This window comes from Myiozetetes cayanensis, unplaced genomic scaffold (genome assembly GCF_022539395.1).
Source record: "Myiozetetes cayanensis isolate MyiCay16 unplaced genomic scaffold, myiCay2020 scf33, whole genome shotgun sequence".
Classification (NCBI taxonomy): Eukaryota; Metazoa; Chordata; class Aves; order Passeriformes; family Tyrannidae; genus Myiozetetes; species Myiozetetes cayanensis.
Genome location: NW_026087555.1, coordinates 66,236 through 84,366, shown reverse-complemented (window position 1 = coordinate 84,366; position 18,131 = coordinate 66,236). Strand labels below are relative to the sequence as shown.

The 18,131-nt window shown below is 42.3% G+C and overlaps 1 protein-coding gene across 1 annotated transcript; it reads left to right on the top strand.

Moving 5' to 3' along the window:
• The first annotated feature begins 832 nt into the window (after window positions 1–832).
• On the top strand, window positions 833–17,388 carry ABCG2 (ATP binding cassette subfamily G member 2 (Junior blood group)). Its single transcript, XM_050327333.1, has 16 exons — window positions 833–904; window positions 1,684–1,896; window positions 3,490–3,549; window positions 4,010–4,124; window positions 5,256–5,408; window positions 5,814–5,971; window positions 6,356–6,507; window positions 6,948–7,052; window positions 8,516–8,766; window positions 11,190–11,272; window positions 12,271–12,360; window positions 12,954–13,078; window positions 14,207–14,361; window positions 15,266–15,355; window positions 16,060–16,154; window positions 16,645–17,388. The coding sequence occupies exons 2-16, from the start codon at window positions 1,691–1,693 to the stop codon at window positions 16,793–16,795; spliced, it is 1,989 nt and encodes a 662-aa protein (XP_050183290.1). The 5' UTR covers window positions 833–904; window positions 1,684–1,690; the 3' UTR covers window positions 16,796–17,388.
• The last annotated feature ends 743 nt before the right edge of the window (window positions 17,389–18,131 follow it).

Here is an 18,131-nt window from a genome sequence, read left to right as displayed (position 1 = left end):
CAGCCTTGACATGCAGATAGGCCTCCTGCTGAACATAGGCCTTCCAGTGGGTTCATTGTGTTGATAGCCACAACGGAGAGTTCAGCTGAGTTCAGCTGTCTGCCAAGCAACCTTAGCAAACTGACGAGATAAGGGCTTGGTTTATTATGTGACCGTATGACTCTGTTAGATTAAACAGCTTTTTTTTTTTTAAAAATTTTTATTAACTGCTCTCAAATTCATTCTGCGTGTCTGAAATGGTCTCATAATTTGCCTTATTTCTTGCTCTAAGTGGTGTATCTATGCTGAGGTACGGGACTGATCGTTCCAGAGCTCCTAGCTTCTCATCTACCCTCTCAATTCCTAACTCAACTAGTGCATCACTAACATTTCCTACAGTGGCAATTAAAGTAATTAGACTCTGGTGAGTCAACATGGTATATAAAGAGAGGCCAGATCCTACCTCTCACCTGAATGACACTGTGCTTCTTGGGGAGCACAAAGGGGACAAAGGTCTGCATGCACGGGGACAGCCAGGGATGCCCCACAGTGCACGTGGATGGCTCACAGGTAGGAGCCTGGCTGACAAGGGAGGCGAGATAACTTTAATTATCCCACAGATACTTTCCATTTTTCACGTGGAAATCAAATCCAAGGAAGGGAATTACTTGGAATTACTTGGCAGCAGTGTCACTTTCCATGTTCCTATAGCCATGGCAAAAGTATTTTGATTAAAAAAATAACCCAGCAATTTTTAAATTTTGTTACCATTGCACTGGAGCACTAGAGGTAGGAGGTATGTCTTTACTTTCAGACTCTCCCTTTAAAAAGAGTACCTAATGGGCTGACTCTAAGCACATTCGAAAAGAGGACGGGCAGAAGACCAGGTCCTTTTGGATCTCAGTAATTTTGAACAGATCTTTTGGTGAGTCACCCGTTGTACCCATGGTTTCCAGCAAGGGTGCAGTTTAACTACAGACCTTTCTGCCAGGGGCAGCCCTCCAGAAAGAGCAGAACGCTGTGCTAGTGGCGCTGTGAGACGTACAGACTTCCTCATACCTGGAGAACAGACACAGCTGGTGCCTGCAGCCAGGCACTGCTGCAGGAAGCGTACTGTGGAGAGGAGGCTTCTGTGAGAAAGAACATGGGACTGCCCTTGCCAGACACAGCCACCTCCAGCTGGTGCCAGTAGACCCACCGCTGGCAAAGCTGAGCACGTCACTGATGCTGGTAAAGCATCTCTGTGTAAGAAAGGGTGAAAGATGTTGTTCAGCAACTGTGCGAGAGGAGTGAGAAAATATGGGAGAAACAGCTGCACAGACACCAAGGAATAGTGAGGGAAGAGTGGGATTAGGTGGGCGAGGTGCCTGAGCAGACATTCACCTGAGAGGGCAGCTGGGTGGGCATCTGGTGGCCAGCCAAGGTCAAGCCACCACAACAGACCATCAGGGTGGAGGGAGACTCTTCTATCTCCCTAACACTGCATGAGGTGTGAAGCAATAGGGCAGACCCAGCTCCTCATCAGCTCCATGTCATTTCAAGGTCTGAGCCCCCAGGCCCCAAACTTTCTATCCAGAAGAGAGAGACCTAGATGGGCATGTGAAAGGCCCACCATAGGTTCGATGTTGAACACTGGTCCCAAAAGACACATCTTTCCTCTCCATACCTAATCAAATCTTACCCTACCTGTTTTTCCATTTCCAGAGGAAGGATGGCAGAAGACCAGCCGCACCTGTGCATTCAGATGTCAGACTCGAATACAAATGGCATCCCCAGCAGAAGGCCGTCCTTGCCAGACTTAGCTGGCAGGGCAGGGAGTGTGCTCACTTTCCACAACATCTGCTACCATGTGAAGATGAAGACTGGGTTCCTGTGCTGTCGAAAAACAGCCACTAAAGAAGTTTTGAGAGATGTCAAGTATGTATTCAGACATCTCTTTAGAGTATGTGCATGTTTTATTTCTGTCTGGACAGTTGAGTTCTCTCACATCACTGAGCTATTAAGCACAAAATACAAAGTTTGACCAAGACTTAGAAAAAGTATATGTTCATGTTTGCTATCATAGAATCACAGAATAGATTGGGTTGGAAAAGACCTCCAAGATCATCGAGTCCAACCCCTGATCCAACTCCAATTACTGTATCATAGCACTAAGGGCCACATCCAATCTCTGTTTAAAAACCTCCAGGGATGGTGAATCCACCACCTCTCTGGGCAGGCTGTTCCAATGCCTGATTACCCTCTCTGTAAAGAATTTCTTCCTAACATCTAACCTAAACCTCCCCTGGCAGAGCTTGAGCCCATGTCCCCTTGTCCTAAGCTGTGCTTAAGCTTCCTTCTAGGCTCCAGTGGTCCTCAGTCTCTAGTGCTGAGCCTGTACATCAGAGAGCTCATACTGCTGGGCATCATTTCCCTGGGCCCTGGGGGTACAGCCCTGCTGGCTGCTATCAGCGCAAGGCCACACCAATCAGCTCTGGTCATTCTGCAGTACTTGGCAATTCTCCCACTGTGCTGCGGTGTTTAACTGAGATACCAACAGCCTGTCCTCGATGGTTGTGTCTCCTTCCCCAAGGTGGCCTTTGGAAAGGTTAATCTTGGGGAGTTTAACTTAAAACATGTAAGACAGTAATATAAGCGAGGGTTATGTTAATTTTAAAAAGAGATGTAAAGTTTTCTGGGTTGTTGGTGTTTTTTGTTAGGTTGTTTTGTTTTTTTCCCCAACATTGAGCCCTGCTGTAGTAAAGGAATCATGTCATTTGGGCCTTTGTTCAATAATCGATGCATAAAGTTAACCTGTTCACAGTTCAGTAGTTAAACTAAGTGGCAAGTGCTTATACAATGTGCCATTCCAAGTCACCTGTGACTTTCAGCTCCCTAACTCCAATTTCTATCATAAATATTTGCCTTTTTATGTAGCTCTGTCTGTTCTGCTCTTTGTCCATGCAATTTCCACACCTGCTAAACATGAGCTGTTAAAGTCTTTCCTAATTTCCTCAAAAGGCATATGTTGTGGTAACTCAATTGACTGACATTGGTCATTTGCAGCATTTTCTATCTGACTTTTGAGTTTCATATGGTTTAATGTCAGATACAGAGAAACTGTCAAGTGCAGTTTAAATCAAGACAAATCCATGTTCTGTCTACAGGGACCATTATTCTCTGTGTTAAGAGAATAATACCTTTAGAACTGAATATGGTTAAAGCAAGTGTGTGCTTCACTTGTGGAGATCCACGGGGTAAAAATATATGTGCAGATTTTGTTACATTTTACTCATGTTTCTGTATTGCCTTCATTATATGAAGATTCGTTCTTCTTGAATTAGGAATAAAAATTAAAGTGGAGTTTGATTGATCATAAACATTGCTTGTGATCAGGCAGCTTCATTAATTCCAAAATTAATGGGATGCAGAGAGTACTTGTACAGATAAGTTACACAGCCTACCAGCTGAAACAATAAAAGAGATAACCCCCCCACTCTATTTATTTTGTAAATCTGTTCTGTCTTACAGTGGCATCATGAGACCTGGACTGAATGCAATTTTGGGACCCACTGGCAGTGGTAAATCTTCGTAAGTGCCCCCTTTGTCGTACACAGAGATTACACTAAGGAGAAAATGAAACTGCACATATTTAGCAGTAGTGGACAATACTGTCAGAGAAAGGTTGTGCGTTTTATTTTAGGTCTGTGCAAATCTCACCTGTTTCTGAGAAATACTTGAATTAAAAAAAAAAAAAATCAGGTTATATGATGAAGATGAAATTAAGCTTTGGTCCAGACTTTGCTGATAACACAATCTTTATGTGTCATTCTAAGTAAAGCTCAAATTCTTGAAAAAAATGGACATAAAATTGCACAGATCTCATTTCCTTAGGAAACCAGGACAAAAGAAACTCAGTCCTTCAAAGATGCTGGGGGTTTTCTAAATGGCATGCTTTTATGTAGCTGCTTGTTCCATGAACTGGGTTTGTGACTCTGAGATCTTTACCTCCTGCATGCTCATCTGACAAAGTAACTAACTTTTCCTCTAGGCTGCTCGACGTTTTGGCTGCAAGGAAGGATCCCCATGGGCTTTCTGGTGACATTTTGATCAATGGAGCTCCTCAGCCTGCCAACTTTAAATGTACCTCTGGGTACGTAGTACAGGTAGGCAGTTTTTATCACTGTATGGATTCTGTTGTAAAAAGTTGCTGCTGTGTTCCAAGTACCTTACCTTTATCCAAGAAGCAGAGCTGTTGCTGTAACAACTCTCCACACATCTGCCCTTGCTGGGAAAAATACCGTGCTTTGTATGAGTCTCTTTCCTGAATGCTCTACAGTCTGTGGGAGCAGATTCTTTGGATCTGGATCCCTTCTGGTTCTCCATTTGGGGGAACAGCTGTAGGCCACCGGTATGCATGTATTATTTTCCAAGTATGATGTTTTCTGCTAATTTGCAGCTGGCACCTCCACTTGCTCAGTGACAATGTCACTAACTCCCATTCTGAGAAAACCTTTATTCTGCCAGGGTGGGCTGGGAGGAAGGACAAAAGAAGGAAAACCACATGCCTCTATTCATTTCTTTCCCCTCCCCACTCCTCGTGCTCAGCAGCAGGCTTGCAAGTCTGTCAAGGCCTGAAGAGGTGCATCTGTGAAAATTATAAAAGCATGGTCACCATGTTACTGAAAGAAAACACACGTAACCCTGAACTCCTACATCTAACAGATTCCCTTTGCAAGAGACAAGCAGATAATATCTAAAAAACCTATCCTCCTTCCTCCTTTGCCGAAACAAGTTTGGAATAACTTCACCCTCCCCCACATGAACACAACCTCTCTTTTCCTTCCTTCTTTTCTCACTGACCTCACCTGTGGTGGGCTGGGGCTGCCGTAACAAACGCACTGTGATGATGACATGAGCTGTAGCTGCTCCTTAGATCCCTTCAGCCCTTCAGTCTCTCCCTCAACACCTCCAAAAAACTGCATAAGGTAAAAAGATATAAGGGATAGTTTTTAATTACTTTGCTATTTATGGATTCTGATAATCATGCATGATGAAGGATGTTCCTATATTGCGTTGCTTTATGAATTAAGTCAAATACAATTACATGCATGGAATCAACACTGCTGTGACACAGACATTGAAGATGCACCTTATCACGTGCTCTGGCCATTGCTACTGTCTCTCTGCATGCAAGGACAGCACAAAACATAGGTAAATGCAGTTCTAGGAGGAATAAATAGAAATTGCTAAGCAACCACCAAGCATCTGCTTTTTTTTTTTTTTTTTAAATGAAGGATGATGTGGTGATGGGAACCCTGACTGTAAGAGAAAATCTGACGTTCTCAGCAGCACTTCGCTTGCCAAAGTCAGTGAAGGAACAGGAAAAAAAAGAAAGAGTGAATCAGATCATCAAGGAACTGGGTTTGAGCAAAGTGGCAGATTCCAAGGTAAGGCACGTAAATATGGTGCTTAAATCATGAGTAAATATTAAGTGATTTATTTAATGAGCCAAATGGCTCAGCATGGCAGATTCAAAAAAGGTTAATTTCAACAGTCTGTTTCAGTAATACAATAATTAATAACATTTCTCTATGGGCATCTGCACAGACTGTGCTGATGCTGCTCTATGCTACTACATTGCAGGGAAAGGGAAAGGTAGTCTGTGTTTGGAGAAAAAGAGAACACCTCAAGTAATACTAACATAAAGAAATAGCCTGTGTGTGTGAGATAACACATCTGTTCTTGAGAATAGAGCTAAAATTTCTTACAACTCTTTGCAAATAGTGCTGTGTGGGTAGGATGCTGCTCACTCAAGGATTTTTCATCAATCCAGAGTTTCTTGTTTGGGGCAGGTTGGCACCCAGTTCACTCGTGGGGTGTCTGGAGGAGAGCGGAAAAGGACCAATATTGGGATGGAGCTCATCACAGATCCTGCCATCTTGTTTTTGGATGAGCCAACTACTGGACTTGATGCCAGCACTGCTAATGCTGTTCTACTGCTACTGAAAAGGTGATGGCCTTGGAAACAGCTTCCTATTTTCAACACTCCACTCTGCTATACTTGAGTTGTATTTTACTGAAATCACAGTTAGAATGAGCAAATAGGGAAATCAGACATGTAATTGTTTACCAGTGAGCCAAGTCTGCAAAGAGGGTGGGAAAAAGGCTCTATGAATTCTCTCTCTCTCTCCAAAGTGAGAATTCTTTTTTCAGATGGACACTATAAATATGGTTTGAATATTTTCTTTTTCCTTTTTTTTTTTCCTTCCTCCTCTCCTCTCTGGCATGCCAAGTTAATCAGACTTCACCAAGGCTTAACTGAACCTGTGAATTCTCTTATCTAAAGGCTGAACTGACTTGCAAAGCTAACATCTGTGTTGTTCTTCACATTCAGGATGTCGAAACAAGGCAAAACGATAATCTTCTCCATCCACCAACCTCGGTACTCCATATTCCGACTGTTTGACAACCTGACACTGCTGGCTGCAGGGAGAGTGCTGTACCATGGGCCAGCCCAGCACGCCATTGGATACTTCCAGTCCATTGGTGAGCACAACTTTTGCAGCAGTACCTTTAGTTTGCACTAACTTGAATAAAATGCCAATAGCTCTGGGCCAGAGTTGGCCACAGCATGTATCAGCAAGCCCAGGGTTTTAACAGGCTAAGCATTTCTCTGGGAGTTTCTCCTCTTAACCCACATGCAGGTTTGGATGACAGGGCTGACCTCTAATGAACTGTTCCTGGGTGCATCTTACCTAGACAAAGCCCATGCTAGGGCTGGGAAGGCACATTGCCAGCTGTCACCTTGCTTTCACTGGTGGAGCTGCCTGGCAGTGCCATTCATCCCTTGGGAAAGCACAGACCTTTTGAAGCCTGCCCTGCCCATGGTGCAGGCTGCTCAGTGGGCACAACGTGTGGCTGTGTTCTTGACAGCCTTTGTCCACTCGCACAGCCATCACTCAGGGCTTGTGCTGCTGTCACCACAGGCTACCAGTGCGAGCCCTACAACAACCCTGCCGACTTTTTCCTGGACGTCATCAACGGAGACTCCACCGCTGTGGCAATGAACAAGATTGATGAGATTAACAAAGGTATGAAATGCAGAGCTGAGTCAAATTATCACAACATGTATTTTGCCGGGAGGTGTCCAACACAACATTCACAGGTGTGTCCACCAACCAATAACTTCGCTGTACAGTGTATGGCTATTTGTATGCACGAGTGTCATGCACTCCTGATTCGTGTTGCTTTAAAGGAAAAAAGCCCACAAACACACCATTCCTAAATCCTTTTTGCTTATATGTAGAAAGTAATTAGCACAACCTGAAATAAGTGCCAAATTCACATGCAGCTCTACTATATAAAATGTTCCTGCCTGTGCAAGAACAGTTTGCCTCTCATAAATAGGTATTTAGAATTCTGTCCCTGCTATCCATAAACTGACCTGCATACTTTTGTGTCTCACTCAAATAATGAGATATTAAAGGTGCAAGAATATTTTCCTGTGTTGAAATTATAATGTCTGGGAATATAAGAAAGTATTTTGGAAACTCTCAACACAGAGAAAGCTTTTTTCATGTTCAAGGCAAACCAACTGAAGCCCTGCAGAAGCAGAGGTGATAAACCAGGACAATTATGCCAATTAGGGACATAATTTGATGCAGTTACGACTTGTATTTTTTACCTAATGGAATGGTTAATCTGTTAGGAAATGACTATTTTCCTTCCTCTGAGCCAGGTGGGAAGAGGGGGTAGGGATAGGGGACCAGTGTTCGTTTGATGCTTCCCTGAAGTTGTGATAAGGCAGAAATTATCCCCATACTAAAAAATTAGATCTTGCCTATGTTCAGTAGCATGCTTTTTCATCCTTTTCTGCTGCTACTCATCAATAGCATACTCTCTTTTCCCAGGACTGAAAAGGGACATGAAATTGTGAATATACTATGTCCTCAAACACACAGTTACACTGTATCTTTACCAAAGAAGCAACTGTTTTACAAAATGCATTTTTCAGGATCTGACAAATATTACAGCTGGTAATAGATGTTGTTGGAAAAAGCACACTGGACTATAGTTGAGGAAAAAAGGAGTTCCAGCTGAAATTTCTTCATGACTGAAGTAGACACATGCAGGATTACCTGGATTTAAAAGTCTGGAAAGTCTAGGATTATCTCGTCAGATCTGTAGAACAGATCATTTACAGAAACGGTGAAGGGTGAGAAGTGGGTGTAAAGGTCACTTTTTGATTAAAAGCTTTATTGCTGTCATGCTGAAGCTTCACGTGCAGACAGGGGTTTACCTACTGAGTCAGCTGTGAAGCTGCTGCCTGCCTGTGGGTCAGGTTGCACAGACAAGCACAGAGGTTTGGTCTTACTTACACCAACTCTTTTGAACTGCATGCTGTGAGGGCAATGAATCACTGAAACTACATGTGCATATTAATTCTTCTGGTTCATTAGTAACTCTCCCATCCCACATAACTCCCCTGGCTTAACTCCTAAACAACCTTCCCATCCCTTACAGGCATGGTCATGTTTCTTTTTAATCTTTTCAGCAGAGAGCACTGAAGAACGCATTGAATATGATAAAACCTTGGCTGAGCAATTAGCAGAAAAATACTCCAGCTCCACCTACTACCAAGAAACAAAAGCACAATTAGAGAATATTTCTTTGGGAAATAAAAAGAAAACCAAATCAGTTTTCCGACAAATCACATATGCCAATTCCTTCCTTCATCAGCTGAAATGGGTGTCCAGGCGCACGTTTAAAAATCTGATAGGAAACCCTCAAGCTTCCATAGCTCAGGTAATGCTATTTGTATCTATTGTTTTGTGGTATATGTTGAATTTATTTGACTCCTGTATTATTAGATGAGTCATTGGGATAGTTTTGCCTCTTGATATTTTGACTGTAGCAAGTATCTTAAGAAAGTGTGTTCAAGGTCTGGGAATCTAATTCCCTAGAACGTGTCCTGAATGCTCCCAAATGAGAAGCATGCAGGACTGTTCAGTAATTAATTTCGGACTACTGAAAGACTTTAGGAGGCAAGATCTTTCCCAGCACGGTATTCTGCTGCTCCTGGCCAGGAGCACATTATGTCCCAAGTAGTTTCTTGTATTTGCTCATGAATATTCTTCAAACTTGACTTTAATTGTCCAGGCTTGGTATTGTGGGGTTTGGCCTCCAATCTTCTCCCCTGCCAGGAAAAGCTAACAGACTACACTAGCGTACCTAATTAACCTTCAGTACAAAATGAAGTGCTGGCAGTTGGCTCAGGTGCAAAAATATTTTTGCAGTCTCGTGATGTGTGTGCTGTTTGGTCATTTGTCTGTCCATACTGGCAGTGATGTCTTCTGGATAAGATGTGATGAAGACCCACAGTGGGGTCTAACACCCACCACGAAAGACAAGCATGTTCTACATGACAGGCCCCATAAGTGCTGCTTTTTCAGGAGAATCAACACCAAAAGTGTTGACTTCTTCAAAGCTGTACATTGCCTTCAGAAATAAAGAATGTCTGGCTGGCCTCTGCAGAATGACTAATCCTCAGGAATCCTGTAATTCATGGGCCAAACTCTGCAGTCACAGCACCACCAAAACTCACACTTCTCAGCAATTCTAGAGGAGGCAACAGAAAAATTGGTCTGGATCCAGGGGTATAAATAGTCTTCATCATGGCTTTTATAATGAGTGAAAAAATGACCAGTGTGGAGGGGAAATGAGTGCAGAATCCCCAAGGTTAAAAGGCTTTGATATATGTGTCTGTATGTTGATACTATGGAGATCCTTAATAATTGCTTTGTAAAAGCTTGACCTTGTGACAAGAATTAGGCTCTCAAGGATCTCCTTAATACCCCCAGGTTAATAGTCCTGACTTGTTTCTCACAATCTTTTCTATCTCCCCGCCCTCATTAGGGATGGATTTGACCAGCATTCTTTTAGTGGTACACGGCCTGTTAAGCCTTTTTTTTATTAATCTGCTCCAAATTGGTCTTGAAATGATCCCTGCTTTCCACTGCAGTGGGCTTAGGATATGAATTATCCCTGACATTTGCTCCTTTCGGCAGGATCTTAGCGATAGGGTACCATGGATCAAGGGGTTTATAGTGTTAAGAATCATGCATTGCTCAGGCTTAAAGATGACAGAACTGCCTGATACCATCAGTTTTCCTGAGATTTTTGTCATTTGCGTTTAGCGTTTAAAAAGTGTGATGCACACACTTCAGTATTCATCCCTGAACCAAGTGTTATCTTTGCTATTTAAATTGTGTTACAGACTGCAAATATCAGCACATTTACAGCCCAGTTGTAGTATCTTGTTAAAAAAAGGCTCAGGAATAAGATGTGTGATAGAGCCTGGCAATTACACATTGTGGGGCATGAAAATAAAATGTCATCCTGAGCCTGGCAGTCTGGAAAGACTGATTGCCCAGCTCAAAGTAGCCTTGAGATGGTTGCAGAGAAATCCCCACAGAAGCACTGCACTGCAGAGCTGTGGTCAGCCCTGGAACTGAAGTGACCCTTGTCACTGACAGCAGATGGGGAATGACTTTCTGTCCAAAGGAGAATGAATGGTGGAGGTTATCAGTAGGGAGAGAGGAGGAATGTTGCAATCAGCTTAATTAATTTAATCACACCACCTAAGAATGGCTGAAACAGTTCTTGGGGAAAGGAGTTTGGGTGAGGTCCATGTGATGCTGGGGATCCCTCTTTCTAACCTGCCCCACCAAGCCTCTGCAATCCTCCTCCTCCAATTGCTAGTATTAGCATCCTCCTAGCACTGGTGGAGCAGATCCACAAGACCTGGCCCCACAGGAGGTCACAGAAAAGCCGTGATATCACTGCAGGATTGTGCCTCCTGCCAGTTATCATCACGGCAGAGCGAGAGCAGCAGCTGAAGCTTCCATACCGTCCTTCCTGCCTCATTGTCCCACTGCCTTGACCACAAGAGGCAGCAGCAGCTGACCACCGCCACGGGCAGGTGGCACTGGGGAGCTGCTGTGTCTCAGACACCTCTGGGAGGATGTCATGGCTGGAGACTCACAATACTGCAGAGCTGCAGGTTGCTAACACCCCATCGACCGCCTTCCCAGCTTGGGCAGCTTTTCTCCTTTCTGAAAATACTTCTTGTCAATCCACACTCGCCTGCTGCATATTTAAAAAAAACCAAAACCACTACTGAAGTTTTGAGGCAATGAGAATGATACTTTTCTTTTTTTTCCGTTTAGGTATGTGTTACGGCTTTTCTGGGACTGGTTGTAGGTGCCCTTTTCTTTGGACTTAAAGAGGACACCGCTGGACTACAGAACAGGTTAGTCAGTTTGAGTAATGGATGTTCAAAAATTTGATGTGGAGCATTTGCTTTATAAAGAAAATGCTTCCCTTCAAATCAGTAAGTAAGGCCAAGCCTGTGTTAGTGACTCAAAAGTGAGGATGTCCCTTGGTCCCTGCAGAACTGATAGGGGGATGCAGCTCTGCCCTGCCGTGCTGGAAGCTGGACAAGCAGTCCAAATGAAATGAGTGATGATGCTTCTGTAGGATGACACTTTTCAGTGCCAGTCAGGCTGCTAAAAATGTTGAAGAGCAGCCATCGTATTAAAAAGGTTTAATTCAGCATGGCAATGCTTCAACTTATTTTCTATGAAGATTTTCCCAAGGTGAAAAGAATAAAGATTAAAATATGCAGACTTGGCTACATAAACCTAGGAAACGAAAGCTTTAATCTTGCATCTGTTTCTGTATACACACACTTGAATTTACCAGCATTAAGTCAGAAGGTGCACCTAGAGCTAGATTTTCAAATTATTCTGGTCTATATATCATTTTGACAGCTGTATATACGTGACCTGACACATGATTTTGCAACTGTGAAGCCTCTGGAAACCTGAAACACTTCATAGCATTTACCTAAAAATAGCCCAGTTTCAAATTGGGTATGAAGTGCCTTAAATTTCAGTGGAAAAAGTGAAAACTACTACTCACATTGCTTACTCAGTTCCTCACAGTTTGCCATCAGACAAATCTCTCTCACAATCTCAGAACTTTTAATGTGTCAGGAAATTATATAGAAAAACTGCATCAGAGAACTGACTGTTCGTGCATGCAGAAAGCAAATACTAACTGTACCACTGTAATTCAGGCTTGTTACAGACTCAGACTTCTAGCCAATCCTTCTCTCATGGAATTTGGGATGGGAGGTCACAGACTGCTAAACTTCAGACACTACGGTTGGATTTACGTACGCAGTAGTGGAAACACTACATTTACATCACATTTTTAGTAACAGCTTGCTGTTCTGCCTTTTTGTAGAGTGGGTGCAATGTTCTTTCTGACCACCAACCAGTGTTTCAGCAGCATCTCAGCTATTGAACTCTTCGTTGTGGAAAAAAAGATATTTATGTAAGTAAAGCATACACAGGTTATCAGGCAGTACTGTTAGAAAGCAAGTTTGTCTGCCCTACTGTAGCTAATTGTCATTTAAGTACACCTAGTGCAGAGTTTTGAAATTATTTCACTGATAGTGCTCATTGCAAATGTGCTCTTTTAACCTGTGAGTTGTCTGGAAATCCCCCAAAGTAGCTGTGATAGCAGATAGCTGAGTTTAAAATTACTGACAGAGTAGGAAAAAAAATCCCCTGAATATTCAATTTTGGTATTGATTACTAAGTTTGTGACTTGCTAGTGAGAGCAGGAAATACTATCTAACTGGATTCTTTAAAGCTATGCATATTATAGTGTGTAAAAAAATGAAAATTATTTAAACTTTACCTTCTCTGTTTTGTGTTTTGATAACACAATATATATTTACTAAAAACCATGTGCACAAGTATCCACATTCAGTGTCTGGCTTACTGGACATTTGCATTACAACCTAACTGTGAAAGATTTTTTTTCTGGTTTGAGCTAGAATTCATTTGTCTCCATGTGAAAATAACCATACTGATTTTTAGTGATTACATTTGTCATATGCTGTACGTATCTCTGTGTTCCAGACATGAATATATCAGTGGGTACTACAGAACATCTGCATATTTCATTGCAAAGCTAATGGCTGATTTAATACCCATAAGGACTCTACCAAGCATCATCTTCACCTGCATAGTTTACTTCATGTTAGGCAAGTATGGTCTCCTACAGTCTCCCCCAACACCCTCAATAAATCAACATGGGATGTGTATTTAGTAGATGTGTATGTACACATGTATATTAAGTAGGGTAAAGCACTACATCAGCATGGCACTACAACAGCACTACAACAGTACACCGTGTTGTTTTCTACAGATAAAAAACACTCTGAAAGATTTAAGCATTTATCACAGAATCTGTGACATCTCATCTCCCCTGTCACTAGAAGGAAGCATGACTTGACCATTATTGCATAGGTTTATTTTATTCCTTTTCATCTGTGGCCATATTAAACTTCTGATGACTTGTACAAGATACTTTTCCAATCTCTTCAAGAACACTTAAAAAAAATTTTTGGTTTAAGATCTTATATTGTGTGAATCAGTATCAACTTGCTATTTTTGGTGAGATGCCTTCTAGTCAGTGAGCAGACTTCGAAAGTTGCTGGCACCAACTCTTACACCCCTAAAACACATTAGAACGTCATCCTCAAAACATGTCCACAGCAGACCATTTTCCTAGAGTAAGGTTTCAGATGATGACATCCATTTGGGATGTCCCAAAAGCTTGAAAGTACAAGCAAGACTTAAAAATAATCACAGTTTGCTTTGGTCTGAGACCTTTTTCCCTAAGGAATAGGTAAAAAGGCCACATCAGCAAGAGGCTCTCTGACTGTGAAACTGGAGTGAGATACACCTTGCTACCAAATCCACAGTCACCAGAATCCCCCTAGGTCCTTTGGGAGAGGTCTCTTCTGGAAACCAGTGAAATGCTGTACAATTGCTGCTCATGGAATTGCACTAGAAATTTCTTCTTTGATAGACAACTTGAAGCCACGGTGAAGCCATCACTTGGGATGTGTGGAGTACGGTACTTTTAACTCCTACCCGTTCCGCCGTCTCTAGCCTTACTAGTTATTCCTCCTGTCCTTCACTGTCAGGGCATACACATGGGCTGTCACAAGCACCATGGCAGTCTTGGGTCTTGGTGATTTAGCCCACACTGTCAGACAAAGTGTAGTCTTTAGGCAGGACACACTACAGAATTCAGGATAGTGTTCAGCTTATGGTAGAGCTTTTGGCAGGATCGTACTGAAACCCTTCTTGTTCTGATCTTTAAGGTTTGAAACCAACAGTAGAAGCCTTCTTTACAATGATGTTTACCCTTATGATGGTGTCCTACACAGCCACTTCTATGGCACTAGCCATTGCAGCAGGACAGAGCGTGGTCGCTGTAGCAAACCTGCTCATGACTATCACATTTGTTTTTATGATTGTGAGTAGCATTATTCAGTTTTCTAGACCGAATCCTGAAATCCTAGAAATGCTGAAATCTAGAAATCCTACTAGCACTGAGTTCAGCTGAATTCTGCAGAAAGACTGTTGGGGTCGAGCATGTTGCATATCCTGATTTGTTTGAGTATTCTGATGCTGTGGGGTTTGAATATTCTGATTTGTCCTTTGAGAAAACAAGAACCGGAGGGGCAGGGGGTTTGGGTGTGAGGGGGAAGGAGAGTGGCTCCTCCGCCCTCTTCATTGTGGCTCTGTCAACCAGCAAACTGCCTTGAAAGCAGAAAAGCCACCTATAACTACATATTTTTCTTTCACCCTTAGCTGTGCAAAAGACAAATGTGTCTGGCTGAGAACATGACCCGCAGCCTCCTGCTCTCTGAGACCACTACCCCAGCTGTCCTCTGCAGCTGCAGAGCCCACCACTGGGCATGTTAGAACCAGGCAACACACAGACAGCTCCAGCTGGGAGACAGGCACCATAAACAGTGAGGCAGCCCTGAACCCACAGCCTGCGTTCACATTGCCTCAGACTCAGGGCATGGCAGGGAAAACCCGGTGCATGCCTTGAGGAACAGCAGACAGTTCATGCAAACCCAAGTGGGACCCCATGCCAGGAAGCAGATGGGTTTAAATGCACAGGGTAAAGCACTCCCTGTTAACCTATTTTGGGAGAAGGACCTGGGGTTATAGCTAAAGGCTGATTAAAAGAAATGATTCCTTCCCTCTCCCCTGGAAGATTTTTGTCCTCTAGAAATGCTTTCCCACTCATTTTTTATCTGAAGAAGCAGGGTCAAGAGCTAGAGAAGAATACATGATAACAGTATGTAATTTGTAATTTGCTCTTTTTGTTGTTGTTGTTGTGGCTTTTTTGTAATTCTTGTCTGTAGCTTTTCTCTGGGTTGCTGGTCAATCTCACAAGTGTCCTGCCCTGGCTCTCCTGGCTCAAATACTTTAGCATCCCTCGATACGGATTGACAGTAAGTGCTATTATTTTCCTGTGTACAGACTTGGAAAAGGTTTGATAGAAAGGAATATCTTTACTCATGGTAAAGAAAACTTCAAACTTTATGATCCAATGAGCAAAATGAAGCTACTTAAGTACAGCAACCTTGAAACAAGTATCTTGAAACAAGAAAGGTTTCTCATCAACCAGCACCCACTGCTGTCTAGAAGAGCTCATTTCTGTTACCTAGAAACACCTCATATGAGAGAGCAACTGAAAAACTACACCCAATGAAATGCAATTGGACAAAAAGGATACTAAGTAAAGAACAATGTTATCACTAAAGAAAAGAAATTAAAGAAATTAAATTCTTCTCTTTTCCATCAGTCTCTCTTTGCCATCTTGACAAAAACTTGTCAAGATAAAGCTTTTTTCCTCGTTTTTGAGAATGTAAGCTAGGGTGATGTTTTGTAGAGAAATTTGGGCTTTACTATGCACATGCAGAAATAGTCTACCCTGAGGGAGGTGGTAAAGCCTGCTGTTGTGCATGCTTAGCAGGGCGTGGGCTGCATACACTCCTTCCTTAAAAGAAAAAGAACTGTGCTGTTCAGCTTAAAAAATGAAAATCTGGCCATCACATTTTTAGAATAAATTTTAATTGCGTTTTATCTCGTCTCAGTAATGTATCATTCCTTTGCCTGCTGATTTCTGTTGTCATTTTTTCCTTTATTTTAAAAGGCTTTACAAATCAATGAATTGAAGGGTCTGAACTTCTGTGGCAGCATTAACAACACAGTTTTAAGCAACGACAGCTATCGACAGATGAGCCAGATGTAAGTATTTTGGTTCATTGAAATGAATCCCATCATCAGTAACTTCAAAAGTCCTAGAATATTAGTCTGAGCATCAGAGATACACACTGATGACCAGCAGAATCTGTGAGTTTCTTAGAGAAGATGATGTTTTGACTGGATTTTTGCATTCTGCCTGCATAGAACATTCTACCTGCATGGAACATTCTACCTGTTGTCATATTTAGTATTTATAAGACTGCAAATATCTGGCATTATGCTTCTTCAAACTGCATTTACTGAAAGACATGCGCACAAATTACAATTTTACAGCCTCACAAAATCCATTTCAGCTTCCTATAGGAAACTGGAGCTACAAAACAAACAAACTTACATATAGAAAATAAACCAGTTACATAGCTGGTGTTTGCCTGACCTGCTGTACACGTGAAATCACACTTACAACTTCTAGGGATCTTCCTAGGTACTCCAAACTGACAACGTTTATAAATGCATGTGTGCTTATCTGCAGAGTGTGTACTGGAGATGACTACCTGAAAAGTCAAGGCATCGATGCGAGTACCTGGGGCCTGTGGCAGAACCACCTGGCTCTTGCCTGCATGTCACTAATATTCTTCACCATTGCATACCTGAAACTGCACTTCATGAAGAAGTTCTCTTAAAACCAGAAGAAAAGATGCAATTTCCACTCTTCAGGAATTTGATGAAACTGACTGTGCAGCTGACTTGGATTATTTTTTTAAGAGGCCTTCCTTTGTACTTTTATGATCACACAAGTCAACAATGTGAAATCCTTGTGTATTATATTAAATACTTACTATTAATGTACCTTGCTGAAATATTTAACAAGACCCAGTCCTCCCTGCCAGAAAAAGTGTATAACTATTAATTTCTTCAAGAGACTATTCAGTCTTTCTGCATCTTCTAGCTATGAACTTGTTAGACACTAAAACTAACATGTATTGGCTTAACCTGATAAAAAATAATGGTTGTATACTTTAATTAGCACCTACATTTACTGGCAAATAATCCAGTCTGAACTGATGCTTACCAGGACACCTGTGCAGTCTCAACTGCTTATGTGCTCACAGTCTATGTGAGGCAGCAACAAAATCCTCTCCAACCCAATGCACATCTCACCCTTTTCCATTTGGGAATCATTACTGCTCTGGGGTGTACTTGACTGATGCCGTGAAGTCTTTCTTACCACACTGGAGTGGTAAGAGCACTGTTTTTTTAAATAAAGGTGACTGTGAACTTACTCTGCCACTTTGCATAATCCTTGTCCTGAAATTTGCATTTCCTTTGTGTAACTGCAAGTCATCTTCACTGTCTCTTTATTGTTGCTATCATTAGCTCTTAGTCTTTCCTAGAGTGACCAATTTCAAGTCCATGACTAAACAGGGGGGTACTACATTTGTAGAGGTCCATAGATTGCAGTAGTCCTTTCCTGGCAGGCCAGCTTTTCCATGGCCATGTGCAGCAGTGCTAGCTCATCTCCTTTATTTGGGGGACTATAATTATATGCACAGTTGTGCATAGTAAATGTGTTAAAATGCATAGAAGACAACTTTATAGCTCTTTCTTGGGTTGTTACCAGTAGTCTTGGCCCTAGTTTGTGTAGGTCATAAAAAACAAACTTACAGAACCTTATTTCTCTAAGAGACTTACAATCATACAATACACTTTGTTGGAAGAGACCCAACAAAGGATTACTGAGTCCATCTCCTGGCCCTGCACAGGACCATCCCCAAGAATCACACCATGGACCCAACAGTGTAGTGCAAACACTTTTTGAACTGTGTCAGGCTTGGTGCTGTGACCACTTCACTGGGGAGCCTGTTCAGTGCCCAGCCACCCTCTGGGTGAAGAAACTTTTTCTAATATCCAAGCTGAACTTCCTCTGACACAGATTTATGCTGTTCCCTGGTCAGCAGAGACAAGAGAGCAGTTCCTGCCCCTCCACTTCCCCTCGTGAGGGAGGTACAGACCACAATG

Bases quoted from the DNA above. Each gene is read 5' to 3' on its own strand.
- ABCG2 (XM_050327333.1), top strand. From the start codon at position 1,691: ATGGCAGAAGACCAGCCGCACCTGTGCATTCAGATGTCAGACTCGAAT. The intron at 7,053-8,515 runs GTATGAAATGCA...TAATCTTTTCAG, and splicing joins GATTGATGAGATTAACAAAG to CAGAGAGCACTGAAGAACGC. The intron at 13,079-14,206 runs GCAAGTATGGTC...CTGATCTTTAAG, and splicing joins CATAGTTTACTTCATGTTAG to GTTTGAAACCAACAGTAGAA.